Here is a 24,003-nt window from a genome sequence, read left to right as displayed (position 1 = left end):
TGAATCTAAAGACTGAATTGCCAGTTTAGATAGCCAGATTCTTTTTCTCGATTGCGACTTCAGACTATTTAGATCTGAAAGCAAGTATGTTTCTTCAAATGTTGCTGAAAAATAATTTGGTGAAAGATATGAGTGCTGCAAGATATTGGAGATCATAATTCTGAAGGATAAGCGGCTTATTCGCATTCATTTTGCTATTCTCCTTTTGCACCATATTCCAGATCGGATTTTTGTTTTTATCAAATGAGTTTTGAAAAGCAATAAAGTCCTGATCTGCTTTGATGACAATGTTAAACATACTTTTTAATATGTTGCATTAATATGGAGGAGCAATGTGCAAGTCTAGGCAGAATCTGAGTCCTTTTTGTGTTATCTTACACAAAGTTCTTACATCAAGAATTTACAGCCATTCCTTTAGTGACTGTTCAAGTTACAACTGCACTGAAAAAAGTGACTTATGACCGTTTTTCACATGACTGTTGCAGCATCCCCTGGGTCACGTGATTAAAATTCAGATGCTTGGCAACTGGCATGTATTTACAATGGTTGCAGTGGGTGTGGGTGTGTTATGTGATCCCTTTTGTGACTTCCTAATGAGCAAAGACAATGGGGGAAGAAAGATTCTGTTAACAACTATGCTACTGACTTCACAACAGGAATGATTCATTTAACAACTATGACAAGAAAGATCGTAAAATGTGGCAAAACTCGCTTAACAAATATCCTGCTTAGGAACAGAAACTTTGGGCTCAATTGGGGTCACAAATCAAGGACTACTTCTATCACTTTAAAAAAAATCTTAATACCTACACTGGCAGTACAAGGTTTAATAGTGCCCCCATAGTGGGCCCACAAATCTTATTGCTGTACAGGTAGTCCTCGACTTACAACCATAATTGAGTCCAAAATTTCTGTTGCTAAGTGAGACATTTGTTAAGTGAGTTTTGTCCCTTTTTTTACGACTTCTCTTGTCACAGTTGTTAAGTGAACCACTGCAGTTATTAAATTAGTTTATTTTATGTATTTTATTTATATGTATTTTATTTATGTATATATTTCTATACCGCCCTTCTCCTGCGGGACTCAGGGCAGTGTACAGCCAGGATAAAACATAGTGTATAAAATTTAAAAACACTGTAAAAAACAATTAAATAATTTTGGCCCGAATTTAAAACAACCCAATTAAAACCGAATTCGATTAAAAAACTGAGAGGATGGGATCAAGCCAGCCCAGCTAGATGGAACAAGTGTGTCTTCAGGCCCGACGAAAAGTCCGGGGGTCTGATATCGTGCGTATCTCAGGGGGCAGGTCATTCCAGAGGGCAGGTGCTGCCGCAGAGAAGGCTCTCCCCCTGGGGGTCGCCAGCCGGCACTGCCTGGCCAACGGCACCCTGAAGAGGCCCTCTCTGTGTGAGCGAACTGGTCGGTGGGAGGCTATCGGCGGCAGCAGGCGGTCTCGTAAATACCCCGGCCCTAAGCCATGGAGCGCTTTAAAGGTGGTCACCAACACCTTGAAGCGCACCTGGAAGACCACAGGAAGCCAGTGCAGCTCGCGCAGGAGAGGTGTTATATGTGAGCGTCCCGTCGCTCTCATAATCCCCCGCGTGGCCGCGTTCTGGACCAACTGCAGCCTCCGGGTGCACCCCAAGGGGAGCCCCATGTAGAGAGCATTGCAGTAGTCCAGGCGGGAAGTGACGAGTGCTTGAGTGACCGTGCGTAGGGAGTCCCGATCCAGAAAGGGACGCAACTGGCATATCAGGCGAACCTGATAAAAAGCCCCCCTGGCCACGGCCGTCATAGGCTTTTCTAAAGACAGCCGTGCGTCCAGGAGGACGCCTAAGTTGCGAGCCCTCTCGCAACTTATAACTCGCAAAGTTATACGGTTGTGATGTGAATCTGGCTTCCCCACTGACTTTGCTTGCCAGAAGGTGGCAAAAGGTGATCACGTGACTCTGGAACACTGCAACCGTCGTAAATATGAGTCAGTTGCCAAGCGTCTGAATTTTTATCATGACCATGGGGATGCTGCAACGGGTTGTAAGTGTTGAAAACAATCATAAGTCAGGTGTTTCAGTACCGTCGTAATGTTGAACGGACACTAAATGAACTGCTGTAACCCGAGGACTACCTGTACTATACTTTCTGATCAGCCACTTTAGACTGTGATTTATTAAATGGAGGCCAACTGATTGGTAGCCTCTAAGATTCTGCTCTCAATTTACACATAATGGGTGCTTTAAGTCAGATTGCTAATTTTTTAAAAGAGGCGCCCCTCTTTTAAACCATTGCCCAGCGACCTTCTTAGCATGTCCCTAAGGGCTGATTAACTTTATTGTCTTCTGTTTCTTCTTTAGTGAGCACTTGTCTTGCTCGTTCACCTTCTTCTTGCACGGGGACAGCAACGTTTGTACCAGCGTGGAAATAAACCAGCATCAACCTGTGTACTTCTTGAGTGAAGAACATCTCACCCTCGCCCAGCAGTCCAACAGTCCTTTTCAAGGTAGGGTTTGTTTGCCTGAATACGAAAATGGAATCCTTCTGTTCCCAAGCTTTAAATCAATATAGATGATATAGATATAGATATAGATATAGATATAGATATAGATATAGATATAGATATAGATATAGATATAGGTAGATAGATAGATAGATAGATAGATATTTAAGTAGGTTTTTTGTTTTCTTTTAACTTGAACATATCATCTTCCATTAAACAGTGTGTCGTATAGGTACAAATGCCTCTGTGCTATTACAGTCAAAATTTACAGTATTCGTTACATTGATAATCTCTAATTTTACAATAATAATAATCAGCATTATAACTCTATTCATTTCTCCCTCTTAACATATCTTCTACTGAAAATATAGTATTATATTAGATATAATAATCTTAACAATCATATTAATAATAATCATTGTTTACATCCCTATCTTAATATACGTTTTTATTTCACTGACCTCCATTGATTTCTCACTTCTATTTTTATTCTCCAACCATCCATAAAATAGCTCCCACGTCATATAATATTCAATTTGTTCTTTCTCCTTTATAGCAAGCGTTAATCTGTTCATTTCTGCACATTCTAATATTTTCCTAATCACGTTCTCATCCATAGGGATCTCGTCACTTTTCCAATTTTGTGCAAATGCAATTCTAGCTGCAGTTAATACATGCATAATTAAATATGCATTTCCTTTACTATAAATTTCAAAATATTGTGTGGGTGGAGGGGGGAAACACAAGAGATGATCATACATTGGGAGAACACAGGATGAGTTTCAGATCCCCCCTCCCCCCGAACTTCAGTGCTTTGTATGACTTGTGCTTAATTTTTTTTTCATTTTGTCGAAGAAATTATCCATCATAGTAAATTTAAGCAGATGGCAGTGATTTGGGACTAAATGTGCTGTTTATTAAGATACTTTGTATTGAACACATGCTACAATATGTAGGATGCTGTGTTGTTTGTTTTACTTCAGTATCCTATTTCCTTCTGGAGGTAAAGTAATAAAAATCCGAAATAAATCCTGAAATAAAATGAATAATCATTTAAAAAAATCATTATAAATAGAAAAACAGTCTGGACAGTGTCTGAAAGATTGCTGGTCCTTGAAAATTGATATCATACAAGCATCTGTATGAACAAGGCTTCTTTAGCAATTGCCTAATGAAAACACCTTAGGGCGAGTTGTACTTACAAAGGAGAATATTTGTAGCTCATGGTTGAAATGAAGGGTCCTGGGTGGTCTTTGAGCTTGGTTGTTTTTTTGCAGATGTTTCATTACCAATCTAGGTTACATCATCGGTGTTAATAAGGGAATGGTGTTTTCAAACTGATGACGTTACCTAGTTCGGTAACGAAATGTTTGCAAGGAAACAGTCAAGCTCAGAGAGCACCAAGGACAACCCCCCCCCCAAAGTTGTACTTCCCTCAGAAAAAAAATTCATAATTGGAGTGCCGTCATTAAGCTGACCCTGCTGTTATGAACCAAATCAACTTCTGGGGGTTCAAGCAGTTGATTTTAGTGCTGGTGGGGGGGAGTTAGATGGAATTGATGGGAGCAGTCTTTTAAATGTTTGAAGTCCGACAGATTAAATTGGGGCTCATAGGTCACAGGTAGAAACTTAATGCTCCATGACTGGCGTTTATCCTTCAAGACTGGTGTTGCCCTATGTAGCTTAACTGGGGTCTACACTAGTTGCAGTTTCTAGACAGTTTCTAAATATAGCTGTACAAAGAATGTGCTGCACAAAATTATTTAGACATTGATCACTGAGGCTTGCCAGTTCAGTTAAAGGTGCAAGTAGTATGTCAGTCAAAGGTAGGCATGGCTCCTCTTTGTAAGTGGTTGGCTGGGTTTGTAGCAATACTGTACCGGTAGTCCTTGGCTTATGACCATCCATTTGATGAAAGTTATGACAGCCTTGGAAAAAAAGGTGATTTACCACCTGTCCTCAAAGTTACGACTGCTGTACCATCCCTGCTGTGCCATCTAATCGCAATTTGGGTGCTTGGCAATTGGCTCACATTGATGCCTAGCTGCAGCGTCCTGTGGACACGCAATTGTGATTTGCAATCTTCTCAGCCGTTTTTCAAACAAGCAACATCCATTGGATGTTGCCAATTTGCCAGATTTGTTCAACACAGTTGTTGAACTTAACAACTGCAATAAAAATGGTCATGAAACCGAGTCTAGGGACACGATGACTCAGTTAATGATTGTATTACTTAGTGATCAAAATTCCAGTTGTGGTTGTAGGTCAAAGCTACTTGCGTATTGAAACTAAGGATAAACTCTAAACTATGCATTGGTTATAGATAGTCCTTGACTTACAACCATTCATTTAGTGACCATTCAAAGTTACGACCGACACTGAAAAAAGTGACGTGATCTTTTCCACATTTACGCCCATTGCAGCATCCCCATGGTCATGTGATCAAAATTCAGATGCTCAGTAAAATATTGGTTCATATGTATGACGGTTGCAGAGTTCCAGGGTCATCTGATCATCTTATAAACAAAGCCAGTGGGGAAACCAGATTCACTTCGCAACTGTATTACTAACTTAATAACTGCAATGATTCATTTAACTGTGGCAAGAAACGTCATAAAATGGGACAAAATTCACCTGTCTTGCGTAGGAACAGAGATATTGGGCTGAATTGTGGTCGTAAATCGAGGACTACTTGTACTTTCTGTTGCATTTTATCTCAATCCAGAATACTGTCCCAATTCCCAAGCCCGAGAACAACCTGTGATCGATACTTTTAGTTGTTTGTGGATACAGTTTGAATTCCTTGGCGCTCATTCAGCCTGCAACTGTCTCCAGGCAATTGTCAAGCACCTACACATTCCAGTAGGAAAGAGAGATAATGTAATCTGCATACTGATGACACAGCAGTGCAGATCACTGGATCACCACCCCTGCTGACTTAATATAAACAGGAAAGAGAGAGAGAATAGAATTCTGTGGAATCCCACAAGGCAAAAAAACCCGAAGTTGAACAGAAACCTCCCAGGTTTGCACACAGGAATGAAATGAACATCAGAAAAACAGAGTTGGAAGGGAGCTTGAAGGTCTTCTAGTCCAACCCCACACATTTGAAACCACTGTATTGGCTTCCCTATAAACACCCCCCCCCAAACAGCGATTTCATTGAGAGAACCAGGATAATCAAAAGAAACATGCCCTGTCTTTCTCCAAGTAAAATTCACCGGTTAGGATGATCAAAGATGTTTGCGTGCTAAGTCCAGATTTGAAACAAGACTGGCTAAAGAATAGGCTTCTTACTACAGGTAGCCCTGGACTTACAACCATTTGTTTAGTGACCATCCAAAGTTACGACGACAATGGAAAAAGTTACTTCTGAGTCTTTTTCACACAACTATTGCAGCATCCTCAGGGCCATGTGATCAAAACTCAAGATGCTTGGCAACTGGCACGTATTTGTGACGGTTGCAGTGTGCCGGGGTCATTTTGTCACCTTTTGTGGCCTTTTGGCAAGCAGAGTCAAATAAATTTAATAATAATAAAATCAATGGGGAAGGCAGATTCACTTAACAATCATGTTAACTTCAGTAACTCACTTAACTGCAAGAAAGATTGTAAAATGGGGCAAGGCTCATTTAAGAACTCTCTTGCTTAACAACAGAAAATTTGGGGTCCATTGTGGTTGTAAGCTGAGAACTACCTGTATTCGCTTCCCCTCCTTCCTTTGGATAAGTCTGTGTGGAGAGAGTACAGGCAGTTCTCAACTTACAAACCATTTCATTTAGTGACAAGGCTACTGAAAAAAAGTGACATGACTGGTCCTTATGCCATTCCAGAACCCCACAGTCATGTGATCAAAATTTGGATGCTTGTCAATCAGCATTTATTTATGACAGTTGCAGTATCCCAGGGTCATATGATCACCATTTGCAACCTTCTCAGCTGGCTTCCAACAAGTCAATGGGTGAAGCTGGAAATTCTGATCCTAATTGTGGTTGTAAGTCAAGGACTACTTGTATAAGGTGTTCCTGGAGTGGGAAGGTAAGCAGAAGAAGAGGAGGAAACCACAACTGAAGTGATCATCAGTGGCAGATGTGGAAGTACTAAACGTTGAATGACAAAAAGATCCAGCCCCTCTCCCTATTGTTGAGACCTAGGTGATTTGGGACCGATTCAGTTGTGTCAAATTCTCTGTTTTTTCAATCAATCAGATTAGAGTTAGAAGGGACCTTGGAGGTCTTCTAGTCCAACCCCATGCTCAAGCAGGAGACCCTATACCAGGGCTGTCAAACTTGCAGCCCACGGGCCGGATGCATTACACGCTGGCCATGCCTATACCCGGTTTAGTGAAAGGAAAAAAAGTCCTGATATGTCACGTGATGCTGTTTGACACCCCTACCCTATACCATTTCAGATAGGCGCTTCTCCAATCTCTTTTTAAAAGCCTCTAGTGATGAAGCACCCACAACTTCTGAAGGCAACTTCTGTTCCATTGGTTAAGTGTCCTCACTGTTAGGAAGTTTCTCCTTAATTCCTGGTTGCTTCTCTCCTTGATTAGTTTCCATCCTTTGCTTCTTGTCCTGCCCTCAGGTGCTTTGGGGAAAAAAAGGACCCTCTCTTTTTTGTGGCAGCCTCTCAAATACTGGAATACTACCAACATGTCCCTCCTAGTCCTTCTTTTCTCTAGACTGCCCATACCCAATTCCTACAACCGCTCTTCATATGTTTTAGTCTCCAGGCCTTTAATCGTCTTAGTTGCTCTTCTTTGCACTTTTTCCAAAGTCTCAACATCTTTTTTGTAATGTGGTGACCAAAACTGGATGCAATATTGCAGGTGTGGCCTTACTAAGACTTTATATAGCAGTACTAATACGTACTTCACGTGATTCTATGAGTTTATACAACCAAGGATTGTGTTACTTTTTTTTGGCCGCCGCCGCACACTGCTGGCTCATGTCTAAATGATCTCAGTGCAGCAGTATTCCAAATTGAGGGGCAGGAGAATGGGATTAATGTGATCGATACAAATACCATCTTGTTACCCAGAAAGATGAACTTGGGGAATTTGAATTTGACATTGGATCAGTGACAAATTTGAGGACCCATCCATGCTGCTGTCTAACAGCTTTCCACTGATCTGACATAGTGTGATTACGGTACTAAGTTTGGTGTTGGGAAACCCCAAGTCACTGTGTCTGGAAGACTTTCCACATTTTGAAGCTGTCTTAACTGGTTTGGCTCTGCAACCCAACAAGACAGACACAGACTTCAGAGGATAATTAGAACTGCAGAAGAAAACAATGGCTACCGACCTGCCTTCCATTGAGGACCTCTATACTGCACGAGTCAAAAGGAGGGCTGTGAAAATATCTACAGACCCCTCGTATCCTGGACATAAATTGTTTCAACTCCTACCCTCAAAACGACGCTATAGAGCACTGCACACCAGAACAACTAGACACAAGGACAGTTTTTCCCCCAACGCCATCACTCTGCTAAACAAATAATTCCCTCAACACTGTCAAATTAACTACTAAGACTGTATTACTATTCTTCTTCTCATTCTTATTAGTACCTATCTTTTCCCACTTATGGCTATATCCATGTTGCTTGCATCTTTACAACTTATATTGATTTATTTAATTTCCTAGTATGATTTTGATTGCCTATTTAGTATCCTATGACTATCACTAAGTGTAATATCTTATGATTCTTGATGAATGTATTTTTTAATGTACACTGAGAGCTTATGCAACCGAAGACAAATTCCTTGTGTGTCCAATCACACTTGGCCAATAAAGAATTCTTATTCTTATTTCCTGGACTCCGTGCAGTGATGGGTCTTTCTTAAATTAGTAATGTATCAACATGGAGCACACCTTGACTTTTTTGGTTTGTTTGGATTTCACTATTCAGTGACCGGTTGTGGGAGGCCAGTTACACCTTTGGCACGATCTGCTGAAGTTTGATCTTACGACAGGTGCCTCCTTCTGTGCGGGTGGGTACCCCATTAAGATAGTCCACCCAGAGATTTAGGTAATCCGATGGGATTCTTAAATGCTGTGGGAAATTTTTCAGGTAAGGTTGCAGTCTTGGTGACCTGTGGAATAAAGAAAGAAAATGGGCCATTAAGGTGCTTTTCTGAGGAGTTTTTTTTGCATTGGCATTCTTAGGAGACAGCTGGCGTGTGAGTGATGTAATAAGACTTGGCCAGAAAATGCTGGACATGCTTCAGAATGTATAATCATTTCCCTGTCTTTAAGAAAATATTTCTCCCGAGGCACACACATTCATCTTCTTGGTCTAGTTTTTTTTGGCTATTAATGTATAATCTACAATTGTTCACCCCCGTTTTCACTGTCAAACAGAAGTCCCTTGCCTTTAATTTATAATTTTCAGATGAGCATTATCATGCAGTCTGTCTATTTCAATCAAACCGTTCAGGATCTCTTCCAACAATGCACCGTCCAAAATTCTATAATTCAAGCCTGTAACATGATCGTGCATTTTCTTTAAAACAACGGGGATAAAATAAACTTACTTGCTCACATGCTTAAGCTTCTCAGTGAACCTGGTGCACCATTTGGATTGAAAACGTCTTGCACCATCACTTCTCTCAGCCAGATTTAGAGCCCCTGTTCATTTCCTCAAGACCAACAGGATCAAAGCCAGCCCAGATAATCAAACCAGGGCATGCATCACTCAACTCCGCAGGACCTGCCTCAAGGCCAGAGTCCAGTGGGGAAGGAATCTGAGTGACTTTATCCGCGAGGTGTCTAACATATTTCTCACCATTTCACTGGCTCCCAGTTTGCTTCCAGGCACAATTCAAGGTGCTGGCTATTGCACATAAAGCCCTAGAGGGGAATTATTTGTACCTCAGGGTTGAACTGTGAGGCCCCTTGATGCACTCTGAGCTTGCTGGTTTTCTTGCAGATGTTTCATTGCCCAACTAAGTAACATCACCAGTGCTATAGGGAGTGCTATATTCATTTTATATAAATAGAGAGCAAATCCCGCTCCCTTCTATCACTGATGAGGTTACCTAGTCTCCTCATGATTGGCCCAAAGTCACCATCCAGTTTTCATGGCTAAGGCAGAATTAGAACTCACCATGTCCTGGTGATTAGCTCAGATCCAGCCTAAGTTCATGACTAAGGCGGGACTGGAATTCACCATGACCTGGTGATTAGCCCAGAGTCACCCAGCTGGATTTCATGGCTAAGGCGGGACTTGAACTCCTCATGTCTCCTGCTTTCTAGCTTGGTGCTTTAACCACTAGACCAAACTGGCTCTTCATACTAAGTCTTTGTTAGCCACCCCAGCGTACCATTAATGGGATGAGGAGTGGCCACATAAAACAAAATAAGTAAAACAGTGATTTTTTGTTTGTATTGAAAATCTTGGAATATTGCTGTTAGAATTTACATTAACAGCCAAAACGTCTTGATGACAGTAAATGGGGCTCGGTCTATTTCTAAAGTGATTTTGAACATATTCTTATATGTTCAGGTTAAAAAAAATGTGTTCAGCAACTTTTCCACTGTATCTGTGTGAAGTATTCTAACTATTGAAATGTATCTTTCCTAACATTGGTTAATGTACTTTCAGAGACCATCCTTTTATTATTAGGCTGGCCTTCATTCATGAAAAAAATCAAACTCTGACTTTATAGCATCCTGCAGTATTGACTTCAATACATTGTTCTTGGTTTTTTTATTTTAAATTACCAAGTGGTATACCAGAATATTGTTTCCATTCTTGATTTATTTTAATGAGTTTCTGTGTCAGATGTTCAGAAGGATTAATTTCTAGCTGTTGTTATGGAACATGATTCTTATATAACATACTGTTTTAGTACACATACATTTTAATGAGGGACAATAAGTCCTTGTCCTGAAATTGCCAGTAATCAGTAGCTCTTTATTGAAACTCAGCTTTCTTTCTAATACAAATAGGGCATTCAGTTATTAATTCCTGAGATATTAACTTTTTGTAGTAGTTTCGGATCTTGTCAGAGTTAACTGATTATCCATAACATTAAACCATGATTTAGAATTAAAAACTAGTAGACACGAACTTGTCTTCTTATCCCATTCTTTCCTTGCATATCAACATTAAAAATGGTTCAATCTCTTTTTTTTTTTTCCTGAAATTTGGAAAGTTGCATAAATAATGATTTGTTGCTCACAAATTATAGTTGCATTTGCAGATAAACTCAGACTGGCTTTTAAAAACATGCAAATGTTCATGAAAGGGTTAAATAAAGCAGAGCGACCCATGTTTAAAGTTTTTGGGATCGGGGAAGTGACATCTCTAATAGACAGGACAAATTAGTGCAAGTAGTCTTTGACTTCCCAACATTCATTTAGTGACGGTTTAAAATTACAATGGCACTTGCGACTGATCTTTGTACTTATGACTATTACAGCGTCCTGATGGTCACATGATCAAAATTCAGATGCTTGGCAACGGACTCATATTAATGACGGTTGCAGTGTTCTGAAGTCACATGATCACCATTTGCAACCTTCTGACAAGCAGAGTCAAGAGGGAAGCCCGATTCTCTTAATCATTTCAGTGATTCATTTAACAACCGTGGCAGGAAAGTTTGTAAAATAAGGCAAACTCACTTAACAACTGTCTCAATTAGCAACAAAAAGTTTGGGCTCAGTTGTGGTCGTAAGTCAAGGATTACCTGTCTAACATTTGTAGGTCTCTTAATTCTCTTAATTTCCCAAAAGGGCTTGCGCAAAGTGGTGATAGGACCTACATTATTATCAAACTCTGTTCAATTTTTGAAGAGATGACGTTAGTCAAAGAGAGAACTGGCTCTACACCCAGTATCTTTTGCAATCGCCTAATTATACTGATTTTTTTTTATCCTGTCCTCTTTTGCAGGCTTAGGTAATGATACTCCTTTGTATAAATATTCTAAAAGGGAACGTTTCACTCTTAAGCCTCTCTTCGATGCTCAACTTTAGCTGCTGAAAGCCATTTTAATAAGAATTGTATGCAACCCTTCGGGGAAAATACCATTTGGCATGCCTCCAAAAATAGATATTTCGGTGAGATAGTCTTGAGGAAGTTTTCATTGGAGAGAACCATCATGATTCCATCAGCAGTCTTTGGACATATGATCCGAGTTTAATTATTGCTGCTCTAATGTGAAATTTTTTTCTCTCTCTGTCGTTCTAACTTCTAGTTATTCTGAGTCCGTTTGGATTAAATGGTACACTCACGGGGCAGTCGTTCAAGCTGTCAGACTCTGCTACGAAGAAGCTGATTGGCGAATGGAAGCAGTTCTATCCAATCACGTCCAACTTGAAAGAGGGACTGGAAGAAAAGCAGGAAGAGATGGATTGGGAAGATGACTCTCTAGCTGCTGTGGAGGTCCTTGTTGGTATGGCCTTTTAAAAATGTTTTCCAAAAATGAACCTCTATTTGAATACCGTGTTTCCCCGAAAATACGACCTATCCCTAAAGTCCTAGCTTGATTTTTACATGTGCGCCCAATATAAATCCTACCCCCTGCCCATTCCAGAGTGCACGGGTAAAAATTAAGCTAGGGTGGGGATATGGGGTGGTGGAGGTGCCCTACTACTTACCTTTCGACAGTTGCAGCCAGGCCTCTCACACCTCGACACCTGCCTTGCTGGCCCATTTCTTCTGCAGCCGGCAAAGCTGTCCTAAAAGCCTCTGCAGCCGATAACAGAGCTCTGGATCAATCCGGAGGTCTGTTATCGGCTACAGAGGCTTTCAGGAAAGCCTTGCTGGCCGCAGAAGAAGTTCCTGAAGGCCTCTGACAGCGAAAAGGAGGTCAGGCAGTGGTGGGTTCCTCCCGGTTCGGCCCAGTTCTCCCGAGCTGGTAGCGGTGATGATATGATGTCACCAAACCGGTTTTGCCCCCCCCGTCCCCCACGTTATTCTTACCTTTTATTTGGCCCCACCTCCAATCTATTGCTGCCTCCTGAGTCCCAGCTGATGGCTAGAGGGAAAAAAACTGTTTAAACTCTTGCCGCGGGGCTTCAAAGGGCCGCCCTACAGCTGATCATTGTTAAAAGAAAACAAATGAGTAGACCAGTGCCTGCAAAAATAAATGGGCAGACTAGTGCCTGCAAAAATAAATGGGTAGATCGGTACAGCTCTGCAAGCAGTTAAAAGCCTGGTAGACCAGTACCTCTGCTAAATCCTAAAGAATTGTCACATGACCATCAAGCCACGTCCACAAAATAAGCCACCCCACAGAACCGGTAGTAAAAAATTTTAGAACCCACCCCTGAGGTCGGGGATGACACGTGCAAGTGAGATGAGTCAGTGGATGACATTTCTCTCTCCCCCCCCCCCCCCCAATAATAAAACCTGGTGCCTTTTTTGGTGGCAGAAAAAAAAATAAGACAGGGAAATGTGGTAGTTGCCTGTAGTCCTCAATTTACAACAGTTCTTTAGTGACCGAAGTTACAACGGAACTAAAGAATGACGTATCACCATTTTTCACAATTACAACTGTTGCAGCATCCCCTTGGTCATGTGATCAAAATCCAGAGGCTTGGCAACTGACTCATATTTATGACAGTTGCAGCGTTTCGGGGTCCCGTGATCCCCTTTTGCGGCCTTCCAACAAGCAAAATCAATGAGAAAGCCAGATTCACCTCACCACCGTGTTACTAACTTAACAACTGCAGTTGATTCACTTAACAGCTGTGGCAAGAAAGGTTGTTAAATGGGGCAAAGCTTACTCAACAAATGTCTCACTTTGCAACAGAAAGTTTGGGCTCAATTGTGGTTGTAAATTGAGGACTACCTGTAGGTATAAAACAATGAACATCATTTTAGGATGGTCTATAGAAGCATCAAATGTCCTGCCACGGAATAGCAAATTATCATAGTCTGTGTTTGCGAAAGTTACGGACGCTTAAGATCAATGGGGATTTTTGCAGCAATTAAGGTGGTTAAGAAGCAAGGGTATTGATTCAGAAATATGCTTATCAATACATGCAATCCTCGATTTACGACTCTAGTGGAGCTTTCCCATAACGGTTGTTAAGTCATGAGAGCTATAAAGTGGGTCATCAAGTGACCGGATCCAATTTTATGGCTTTTTTTGTGGCAGTCGTTAGATGAATGCAGTGATCGTAAAGTGAACCCCTCGGTTGTAAAGTGAATCCATTGTTTCCCATGGGGCGTTTTTTTTGCTGAAAACTGGAAGAAAATGCCAATCATGGGGCACCGGGGGCAGTGGCTACTGCCATCAGAATTTTGGAACCGGGTTTTGGTGGGTCTATTATAACTATGAATGGTCGCTAAGTGGCCAGTCATAAGTCAAGGACTACCTGCAACTTCAACAGAGGAGTTACAGAGATCTGTCCAGAAAAGCACCTGAGTTTTCCATTTTTTTAAAAAAATATCAGATTACATATTCCTGTATTCTGAAGCAGAAACCTTCTTGCAAATAGCTGTTGGTTGACTCGCAACCCATCATGGCAGCCTTTTTGTGAGGACACACAACATGCTGTTACCTACCTACCTCTTCTCTAGAGCTGTCTTAGTCAAGAATTGTGTCATAAACACACTGATTTAAGAGCTGTTAATTGCCTACTGAAAATAGCAGTTGTTTTTTAGTCCCTGCCTGCTTACTTGCATGGATATGTAATTCATGAAAGCTTCTGCAATAATAAATTAATTACACACCACATTACTGTTTGTTGTATAAATAAATCCCTGGGCTCTGAGTCTATATTATGTTTTTAATTTTAACTGGAATTAGAATTGCTTTAAAGGTAGTGTTAGGAGAACTTAAAGGCTTTGCCAGAAAAGAGCACAATAAGAATGAGGAGCAAACTGTAAAATAGAAAGCAATATAATAGATTTTGGCAAATTGCGGTAAGTCTAAAATAGCCATTCAAACAAGTCTTTTAGGAAGGGAACTGGATGTTAGTTGAGTCCAGTTATCTCATAGAACCTCCCTGCGGGCACGGGAGCCGTCGCTCAGCTCAGCTCCACCCCACATGCGCGCCTGACTCCCACTGGCCAGCTGTTTTTCAGGTCTCTGCCGCGCATGCGTGGGGCCCCAGTGCATACAGGAGACATGCACGCATGTTGGGGGGGTATGTGCACGACACCCCCCCCCCCGGCCTGTTTTGGGCCTAGCAGGCCTCCCTGCAGCCTCCTGGGACCAAAAATGGGCTGCACGCACTTTCGGCACATGACGACAAAAAGGTTAGTCATCACTGTCATAGATGATTCAAAATTTTGTTTGCTAATATAAATATAGGAAGAAAGATGAACTCTAAAAGAGGATCAGTATTTTAATTTCATTTTTATGGTTAAATATTGCTATTTAATCCTAATATTGACTGTTTGATTTCACTATTATGACAATAAATATTTGTTAGATACGCCTCGAGTTACAACCTCAGTTGAGGCCAAAATTTCCGTTGGTAAGCAAGGCAGTTGTTAAGTGAGTCCTATCCAATTTAACAACATTTTTGCCATGGTTGTCAAGCAAATAGTGGCAATTGTTCAGTGAATCATGCAGCTGTTAAGCAAATCTGGCTTCTTCCATTGACTTTGTTTGACAGAAGTTAGGTGGGAAGGTCACAAATGAATTCCCAAATAAGGGGCCAGAGGGTAAGACTCTGTGTCCGGAAGAAGAGAAATTAGTTCTCCGAGTGAAAAAAAAAATTATTAATAAAACTCATAACACACACAGCAAACATCTGCATGAAATTGCAAAAGGAAAAAAAAAAAGCTTGTAAATATACAGTTGCAAGAAAAAGTATGTGAACCCCTTGGGATTACGTGGAGTTTTGCATGAATTGGTCATAAAATGTGCTCTGAACTTCATCTAAGTCACAACAATAGAAAAACACAGTCTGCTTAAAATAATACTACACAAACATTAGATGTTGCCATGGTTTAATGGAACATAACATGTAAACATTCACAGTGCAGGGAGGAAAAAGTATGTGAACCTTTGGATTTAATAACTGGTTGACCCTCCTTTGGCAGCAATAACCTCAACCAAACGTTTCCTGTAGTTGCAGATCAGACCTGCATAACGATCTGGAGTAATTTTGGACCACTCCTCTTCACAAAACTGTTTCAGTGTAGCAATATTCTTGGGATGTCTTGTGTGAATCGCTCTCTTAAGGTCATGCCACAGCATTTCAATCGGGTTGAAGTCAGGACTCTGACTGGGCCACTCCAGAAGGCGTATTCTGTGCTGTTGAAGCCATTTTTTTGTTGAATTAATTGTATGCTTTGGGTCATTGTCCTGTTGCATCACCCATCCTCTGCGGAGCTTCAGTTGGCGGACAGATGATCGTACGTTTTCCTGCAAAATGTCTTGATAAACTCTGGAATTCATTTTCCCATCAGTTACAACAATCCGTCCAGGCCCTGAGGCAGCAAAGCAGCCCCAAACCATGATGCTTCCTCTGCCATGTTTTACAGTGGGGATGAGGTTTTGATGTTGGTGTGCTGTGCCTTTTTTTCTCCACACATAGTGTTGTATGTTCTTCCCAGACAACTCAATTTTGGCTTCATCTGTCCCCAGTATATTTTGCCAGTAGTGCTGTGGAACATCCAGGTGCTCTTTTGCAAACTTCAAACGTACTGCAATATTTTTTTTGGACAGCAATGGCTTCCTCCGTGGTGTCCTCCCATGTACTCCATTCTTGATTAATGTTTTCCTTATTGTAGATGTGTCAACAAAAATGTTAGCATGTGCCAGAGATTTCTGTAGGTCTTTAGCTGACACTCTAGGATTCTTCTTTACCTCGTGAAGCATTCTGCGCTGTGCTCTTGCAGTCATTTTTACAGGACGACCACGCCTAGGGAGAGTAGCAACAGTGCTAAACTTTCTCCATTTGTAGACAGTCTGTCTTACCGTGGACACATGAACATCAAGGCTTTTGGAGATACTTTTGTAACCCTTTCCAGCTTCATGCAAGTCAACAATTCTTGATCGTAGGTCTTTTTAGAGCTCTTTTCTGCGAGGCATGGTTCACATCAGACAGTGCTTCTTGAAACCAGTAAACCCAAAACAGGTGTGTGTTTTTAAAGGGCAGGACAGCTACCAGCAACACATCCAATATCATCAAACTGATTGGAGTCAAGGTTGGCTCACTCCTGGCTCCAATTAGCTCTTGGAGAAGTCATTAGACTAGGACAGTGATGGCTAACCTTTTTGCCATCGCGTGCCAGGAGAGGGGAGCGGGGGGAGGGTCGCGCATGCACGTGCCCACGCGCATGCGCACGCAACCCCTCCCCTCCCCGCTCCTGGCACATGATGGCCTGGTAGGCCCGTTTTTCTTTCTTACCTGGTTTCAGATCCTCTCTGTGTATCTGGGAAGGGCGAAAACAGCCTTTCCCACTCCCTTGGAGGCCCTACGGAGGCTGAAAGGGCCCATTTCCCAACTCTCGGTGGGACAGGAAGTGATGTTTTTTGCTGTCCCCAGCCTCCAGAACCTCTCTAGGAGCCTTTCTAGGAGTCTGTAGGAGCCTCTCTAGGAGTCTCTGGAGGCTGGGGACAGAAAAAAATGTCACTTCCTGTCCCACCGGGAGTCCAGAAATGGGCCCTTTCAGCCTCCGTAGGGCCTCCAAGGGAGTGGGAAAGGCTGTTTTCGCCCTTCCCAGATACACAGAGAGGATCTGAAACCAGGTAAGAAAGAAAAACGGGCCTACCAGGCCATCATGTGCCAGGAGCGGGGGGGGGGGAGGGGTTGCATGCACATAAAAACCTATTTGAATAATCCATTTGTAACGTTAACCTTACCAAAATCATGAAACAGGATAATCAGCTTTGCTGCTTACCAAAGTTATAAAAAAATAAGGTAGTCAACAGGCTGGATATTTTTTTTTAAAATAAAGAAATAATATAACAAATAATACAACAGACAAACCAATAAGAATGGATATGACATTTCTTACTCAAAAATATGCTGTCTTCCTAAAATATTAACAGTGCTTTTAATTTTTCAAACTCAAAATTGTTAAAGTGGTCACAAAGAATTTCGCTTGTTTCACTTCACTTGTGTTTCACTTACAAATATGCATTCTTTTAATGTTCAGGTGGTAAATACACACCTTACATCTTTAAAAAATGTGTTCTAATAAGATAATGAGAATAATTATCTTTTCTTAAGTAAACCACATCCAAAATCTCTTTGGCGCTTTAATCCATGATCATTGCCTTCCACCATTGAAACAATACCAAAAGCACATAGACTTACACAGGTAGTCCTTGACTTACAATAAATAGTTCATTTAGGGACCGTTCAAAGTTTCAGCGGTACTGAAAAAAAGTGCCGTATGCCCGTTTTTCACACTTAACGACTTTTGCAGCATCCCCATAGTCCAGTGGTGGGTTCCTCCTGGTTCAGTCCGGTTCGGCCGAGCCGGTAGCGGTGATGATATGACGTCACCGAACCGGTTCTCCCCCCCCGCCCTCCCCCCCACGTTATTCTTACCTTTTATTTGGTCCCACCCCCAATCTATTGCTGCCTCCTGAGTCCCAGCTGATGACTAGAGGGAAAAAAACTGTTTAAACTCTTGCCTTGGGGCTTCAAAGGGCCGTCCTACAGCTGATCAGTGTTAAAAGCAAACAAATGAGTCGGGTTGTAAGTGCGAGGACTGGTCGTAAGTGCGAGGACCTTCCAGAAATGACACTGACCAGCTAGCCACGCCCACCTAGTCACATGACCTCCAAGCCACACCCACAAAATAAGCCACGCCCACAGAACCGGTAGTAAAAAAATTTAGAACCCACCCCTGCCATAGTCACATGATCAAAATTCATACTCTTGGCACCGAGTCATATTTATGATGCTTGCTGTGTCCTGGGGTCATGTGATCAACTTTTGCGACCGTCTGACAAGCAAAGTCAATTGGCGGGGAGGAGACCAGATTCCCTTAACAACCGTGTTACTAACTTACCGGTAACACTGGCAATGATACATTTAACTGTGGCAAGAAAGGTCATAAAATGGGGCAAAATTCACTAAACAAACGTCTCACTTAACAATAGAAATGTTGGGCTCACTTTTGGTTGTAATTCAAGGGCTACCTGTATACTGCTCCATAGTGCTTTATAGGAATGGTTCTCAATCTTTTTTTCACTCTTTAAATACCTTTTGTGGCCACGGATGCCCAAGACTTAACTCAATATTTAAATCATAACATTTCTTCAAACCTTTGCGGCCACCCCCGTGATGACATTGTGGCCCCCCCAGGGGTCCGTGGACCACAAGCTGAGAACCACTGCTATGTAGCATATTGCTTTAGAGCGTATTTGTTTACAATCTGGGTAAACAAAACCATATTTAACACATACAGGCAATCCTCAACTTACAACTACTCATTTAGGGAACGTTTGAAGTTACAATGACTCTGAAAAAAGTGACTTATGACCATTTTTCACATTTATGACCATTGCCGCATCCCCACGGTCACGTGATCAGAATTCAGATGCTTGGCAACTGGCATGTATTTATGACGGTTGCAGTGTCCCCGGGGTCACGCGATCCCCTTATGTGACCTTCCAACAAGCAAAGTCAAGGGGGAAGCCAGATTCACTTAATAACCGTGTTACTAACTTAACCACTACAGCAATTCATTTAACAACAGTGGGGAAAAAAGGTGGTAACTGTCCTATTCAGCAACGGAAATCTTCAGTTCAATTGTTGGTTGTAAGTCAAGGACTACCTGTATTAGGTTAGAAAGGTTTAAATAGAAATACCGTATTTTTCGGAGTATAAGACGCACCGGAGTATAGGATGCACCTTAGTTTTTGGGGAGGAAAATAAGAAAAAAGCTGATTGGTGGGTGGATCAAATACCCCCAATCAGCTGTTCCCAGAGGTGAATTTTAGCAACAGGTTCCTTGGTTGTGAGCTCTGTGTCTTGCTTTTTTTTTGCTTTTTTTTTAGCCTCTGAAAGCCTCCGAAACAGCTTCAGAAAAAAAGCCTCTGAAGCTCTTTGGGGGCTTCTTTTCTGAAGCTTCGTTTCTGATGCTTTTTTCAGCCTCTGAAACCTTGGTTTGAGAAGCTGGGCAGGGCTACATTCAGAGTATAAGACACACCCAGATTTTCACCCTCTTTTTTGGGGGGGAAAGGTGCGTCTTATACTCTGAAAAATACAGTAATAGAAGATACTGGTAGCTCGGTTTTTTAGATTTTGGCAGTTGTTTTCCTCTCCAAGCTTGTTTCAGTTTAGTTTCTTGAACGTTTCATTACCAGACTAGGTAACATCAGCAGCAGGATTGTTTTGTCCTATTCTTCTTAGCTTATAAATGTCTTGTGTGGCAGTGTGATAGTTGGTCGTTTGGTTGGTTGTTCATTTGGAGCTACATTTAAATTCTGAGCAGCTGATCTAAATAGAATGAAACATTCACTCTCTCTTTTAAGGTTCTTGGGAGTATAAAATTATCCCGGAGAACCCTTTATAACAGGGGTGTCAAAACACAAGGATCTGGCCCATGGGGATGTCCTGGAAAATGTAAGGAACCGGCCCGCGTGGCTTTGGCCCAGTCTACCCAATGTGAAGAGGAAACATGCCAGCAATTTGGAGAGTGGCGTTCAAGCTAGCCACGCCCACTCAGTTGGCCACGCCTCCTGCCCCCCCCCCCCAGATCAACCACAGCCCTGATGTGGCACTCAATGAAATTGAGTTTGACATCCCTGCTTTATAGCTTTCTGAGTTCCAAAGGGGGAAAAACCCTACCCATTCTAGAAGTAGGATGTAAGTAATTTAAGGAAGTCCTTGTTTAGCTTTGATTAACTATCAAGATTTACTTGTCTGAAGTCTTGCCTCAAATAATCTTCCTGCTCTTTGGATGTCAGAACAGTTGTCAGCCACATTAGGCTTGCTTGGTACAATGCAACTTTTTTTTTTTTAAAAAAAAGATGACAGTGAGATGGATTAAAATTTAAGTAGCTTGGCACAGGAGAGGGGCATTATTGTGGACCCAACTAGAGTAGGATTTACGGCCCAGATGTCCCCCCCAAAAAGAGTTTTATTGCTTTGGTGGAGGAACAGAAAAAGGTAGATAAATTATATTACATCACTGACAAGGAACATGCTTTTAGCCTAGCGCTGCTCTGAAGATAATCGAGACAGAGACAAAATGAGAGGGTTCCTCATGGATTTATATGTGAGAACAGAGGTAGTTTCAGGTTTCATAGCTGAAGAGAATTGTATACCATGCATTATTGAACTTAAATGGAGAAGCCAGTAATTGAATTTTCCAAACCGTTCCTTGGCTTTCTATGATTCTAAGGACAGAAAAATGAGTAAATTTCTAAAAGTCCCATATCCCATGACTTGTAGTTAACAGCACACATGGGTGCAATGTTGTTGTACATTTTTTGAAATGGAAAGTCAGAAATCAGAGGTGGGGAGGAGGGTGTGCTTTTACTGTGAGGACACTATTCTCGTGCAGGTTCCTCTGTTGTCTGCTTAGTCACCACACATTGTCTAAGATGTATATTTGGTTCATGTGATCTAGGCCAAGTCTCACTCTGGTTTGGCTGAAACTAGGAGTGATACCTACAGAATGAACACCCAATGTAATTTCCTGCAGTTGCAGGGAAACACCCAGAATCTTGTAGTATGTCGTGTTAAATACGGCTTTTAAAAGGCAAAAAAAGTCCCAAACTTCCTCCCAAATCCCAGGAAACCCCCATCCAAGTATATAACAAAAACGGCTACTGTATGTATTTATTTTCTGGATTTTTCCACCCAGTTAATTGTTTTTAATTGTTTTTAATTGTTTTATAGTTTTAGAAGTGTAAGCTGCCCATAATCGTTTGGTTGGAATGGGCAACTATAGAAATTCAGACAGACAGACAGACACACAAACACACACACGTGTGCGATGGATGGATGGATGGATGGAATATTTTTCTACCATTTTTAGATGTTAACCAGGAGGGTCTTCATTCATGGCGTGGGGGATATTTATCCAGCCATATTGGTTGTTATAACATTTATGTTATACTAATGCTTGATTTATGACCATAATTGAGCCCAAAATTTCTGTTGGTAAGCAAGACAGTTGTTACTTGAGTTGTGCCCTGTTTTATGATCTTTCTTACCGCAGTTGTTACGTGAATTACTGCTGTTGTTAAGTTAGTCACTGTAGTTGTTAAGTTAGAAACACGATTGTTTAATGAATCTGGCTTCCCCCTTGATTGTCAGAAGGTCATGAAAGATGATCAATGACCCCGGGACACTGCAACCATCATAAATACATGCCAGTTGCTAAGCACCTAAATTTTGATCATGTGACTATAGGGAACAGTGGTGGGTTTCAAAATTTTTTACTACCAGTTCTGTGGGTGTGGCTTGGTGGGCGTGGCATGGCTTGGTGGGCGTGGCAGGGGAAGGATACTGTAAAATCTCCATTCCCACCCCACTCCAGGGGAAGGACACTGTAAAATCTCCATTCCCTCCCGATCAGTTGGGACTTGGGAGGCAGAGAATAGATGGGGGTGGGGCAAGTCAGAATTTTTACTACCGGTTCTCCGAACTACTCAAATTTTCCGCTACCGGTTCTCCAGAACTGGTCAGAACCTGCTGCAACTCACCTCTGATAGGGAAGCTGCAGCAGTCATATGTGTAATAAGTCACTTTTTTAGTGCCATTGTAAATTTGAGCAGTTGGTAAATGAATGGTTGCAGTGGTGAAATCTGAACCGGTTTGCCCCCAGTTCACTGGCTGTGCATGCGTGGTGCATGCCAAGCGCGCGGTGAGCATGCACAGTGCATAGCAAACACGCTGCGTACGCACGCATGCACAGTACACACCAAAAGGAGGCTTGGGAAGGTAAGTAGAACAGCGAGGGGGGGGAATCAGCTGTGCCGTGCGATTTAGATTCATTAGAAAGCAGGATTTCCTGCTTTCTAGTGATTTTAAATTGCGTGGCACGGCTGATAATCAGAAATATCGGTTTGAAGGAACCGGTAGCTTTTTTTTTTTTTTACTACCAGTTTGCCTGAACCGGTAGTTTTTATCACTACTGGTTCGCCCGAACTGGTGCGAACCGGTAGCATTTCACCACTGTTGCAAGGTGAGGGCTACTGATATTGTTTTATGTTTTTAAAAATAAGCTACAATGGCTGGACTCGCACACTCTGAACTAATTTCTAATATCTAATAGTTTCATTTGTGAACCCCATAATTCTCAGCGAGGATTTAAACAGAGGGAGTGAAAAGACTTGAGCCATCTGGCATTAGAGGAGAAATAAGTACAAACGTATTGCTATATAATGTCTGCTAGTGCAGGGGTCAACCTTGGCAACTTTAAGACTTGTGGACTTCAACTCCCAGAATTCCTCAGCCAGCAAAGTTGCCAAGGTTGGAGACTCCTGTGCTAGTGTATCTCTAACTCAACTGGATTGTGAAATAAATCACCGTTTCCTTTTTTTTTCCCTTTAAAGCTGGTGTGCGAATGGTCTACCCAGCATGCTTTGTTCTGGTTCCTCAGACAGACATTCCTGTTCCTAGCACTACTGGTTCAAGCAACTGTTTGGGTGTCCATCAAGTGCCTGTTTCCACAAGAGATCCAGCTATCTCCTCAGTTACTCTCACGCCACCGACCTCCCCAGAAGAAGTTCAGACAGGTAGAGTAAAAATAATTATTTACCTATCAGAATGGACCGCTCTTAAAATTTGTCTTTTGAATCTCCAGAGTAGAAGAACTTCAACTATTTTGACATGGTCTTTTATCCTGATGTTTAGTGCGTGTTAGGACCGGTAATATCTAGTAAAGCTGCCACAATGAAGTGTAATACATTCACATATATGCTTTGTGTTGTAAAAGAGCAACAAAGATGAGTAGGGGACTGGAGGCTAAAACATATAAAGCAGCGGCCTCCCAACCTTTTGGGCACCAGGAACTGGTTCTGTGGAGAGAGGTTTTTCCATGGACTGGAGGGAGCGTGCTTTCGCATGCTGTCTGCATCCTGCAGATGGGACTTCGCTTGTTTGCACGGCCCTGTTTCTGGCATGCCACGGACCGGTGCCGATCCACGGTTTAGCGGATTATGGGGTAGATCAGGGATATCCAACCTTGGCAACTTGTGGACTTCAACTCCCAGAGTTCCTCAGCCAACTTTGCTGGCTGAGGAACTCTGGGAGTTGAAGTCCACAAGTTGCCAAGGTTGGAGACCCCTGAGGTAGATACAGTGTAATAATGAGATGACTTCTGCTTTGGCTTCCTTTTTCAGTTGATGCTCGTTCAGCTCAGAAGTGGGTCAAGCTGTCTTCGGTTTCCGATGTGTTCAGTTGTGACAGCACTAATCACCACGGGGGGAGGATCCCTCGAAAGCTGGCCAATCAGGTGGTTGACAGAGTTTGGCAAGAATGCAATATGAACAGAGCACTGACCAAGTAGGTGGTTTTTATTTTATTTTTGACATTTGGTAAGAACGTCAAAATGCAGCTCAGTTGATCCCTATGGGATAGGAAGAAAATACTGCTGGCTTGTTTCCGTATTGTAGGTATGGA

At 42.0% G+C, this 24,003-nt stretch overlaps 1 protein-coding gene across 1 annotated transcript in view; it reads left to right on the top strand.

The window, feature by feature from the left end:
* Positions 1-24,003, top strand: part of MED13 (mediator complex subunit 13) — a 173,823-nt gene that overhangs the window by 80,958 nt on the left and 68,862 nt on the right. Inside the window, 4 exon segments of the mRNA XM_070931998.1 lie at positions 2,355-2,500; positions 11,700-11,897; positions 22,935-23,117; positions 23,724-23,886. Of these exon segments, the coding sequence (XP_070788099.1) occupies positions 2,355-2,500; positions 11,700-11,897; positions 22,935-23,117; positions 23,724-23,886 (690 nt within the window).

Source organism: Pituophis catenifer, unplaced genomic scaffold (genome assembly GCF_029215685.1).
Source record: "Pituophis catenifer annectens isolate HBS135680 unplaced genomic scaffold, rPitCat1.0.hap2 SCAF_1, whole genome shotgun sequence".
Lineage (NCBI taxonomy): Eukaryota > Metazoa > Chordata > Lepidosauria > Squamata > Colubridae > Pituophis > Pituophis catenifer.
This window is presented reverse-complemented; position numbering and strand designations above follow the sequence as displayed.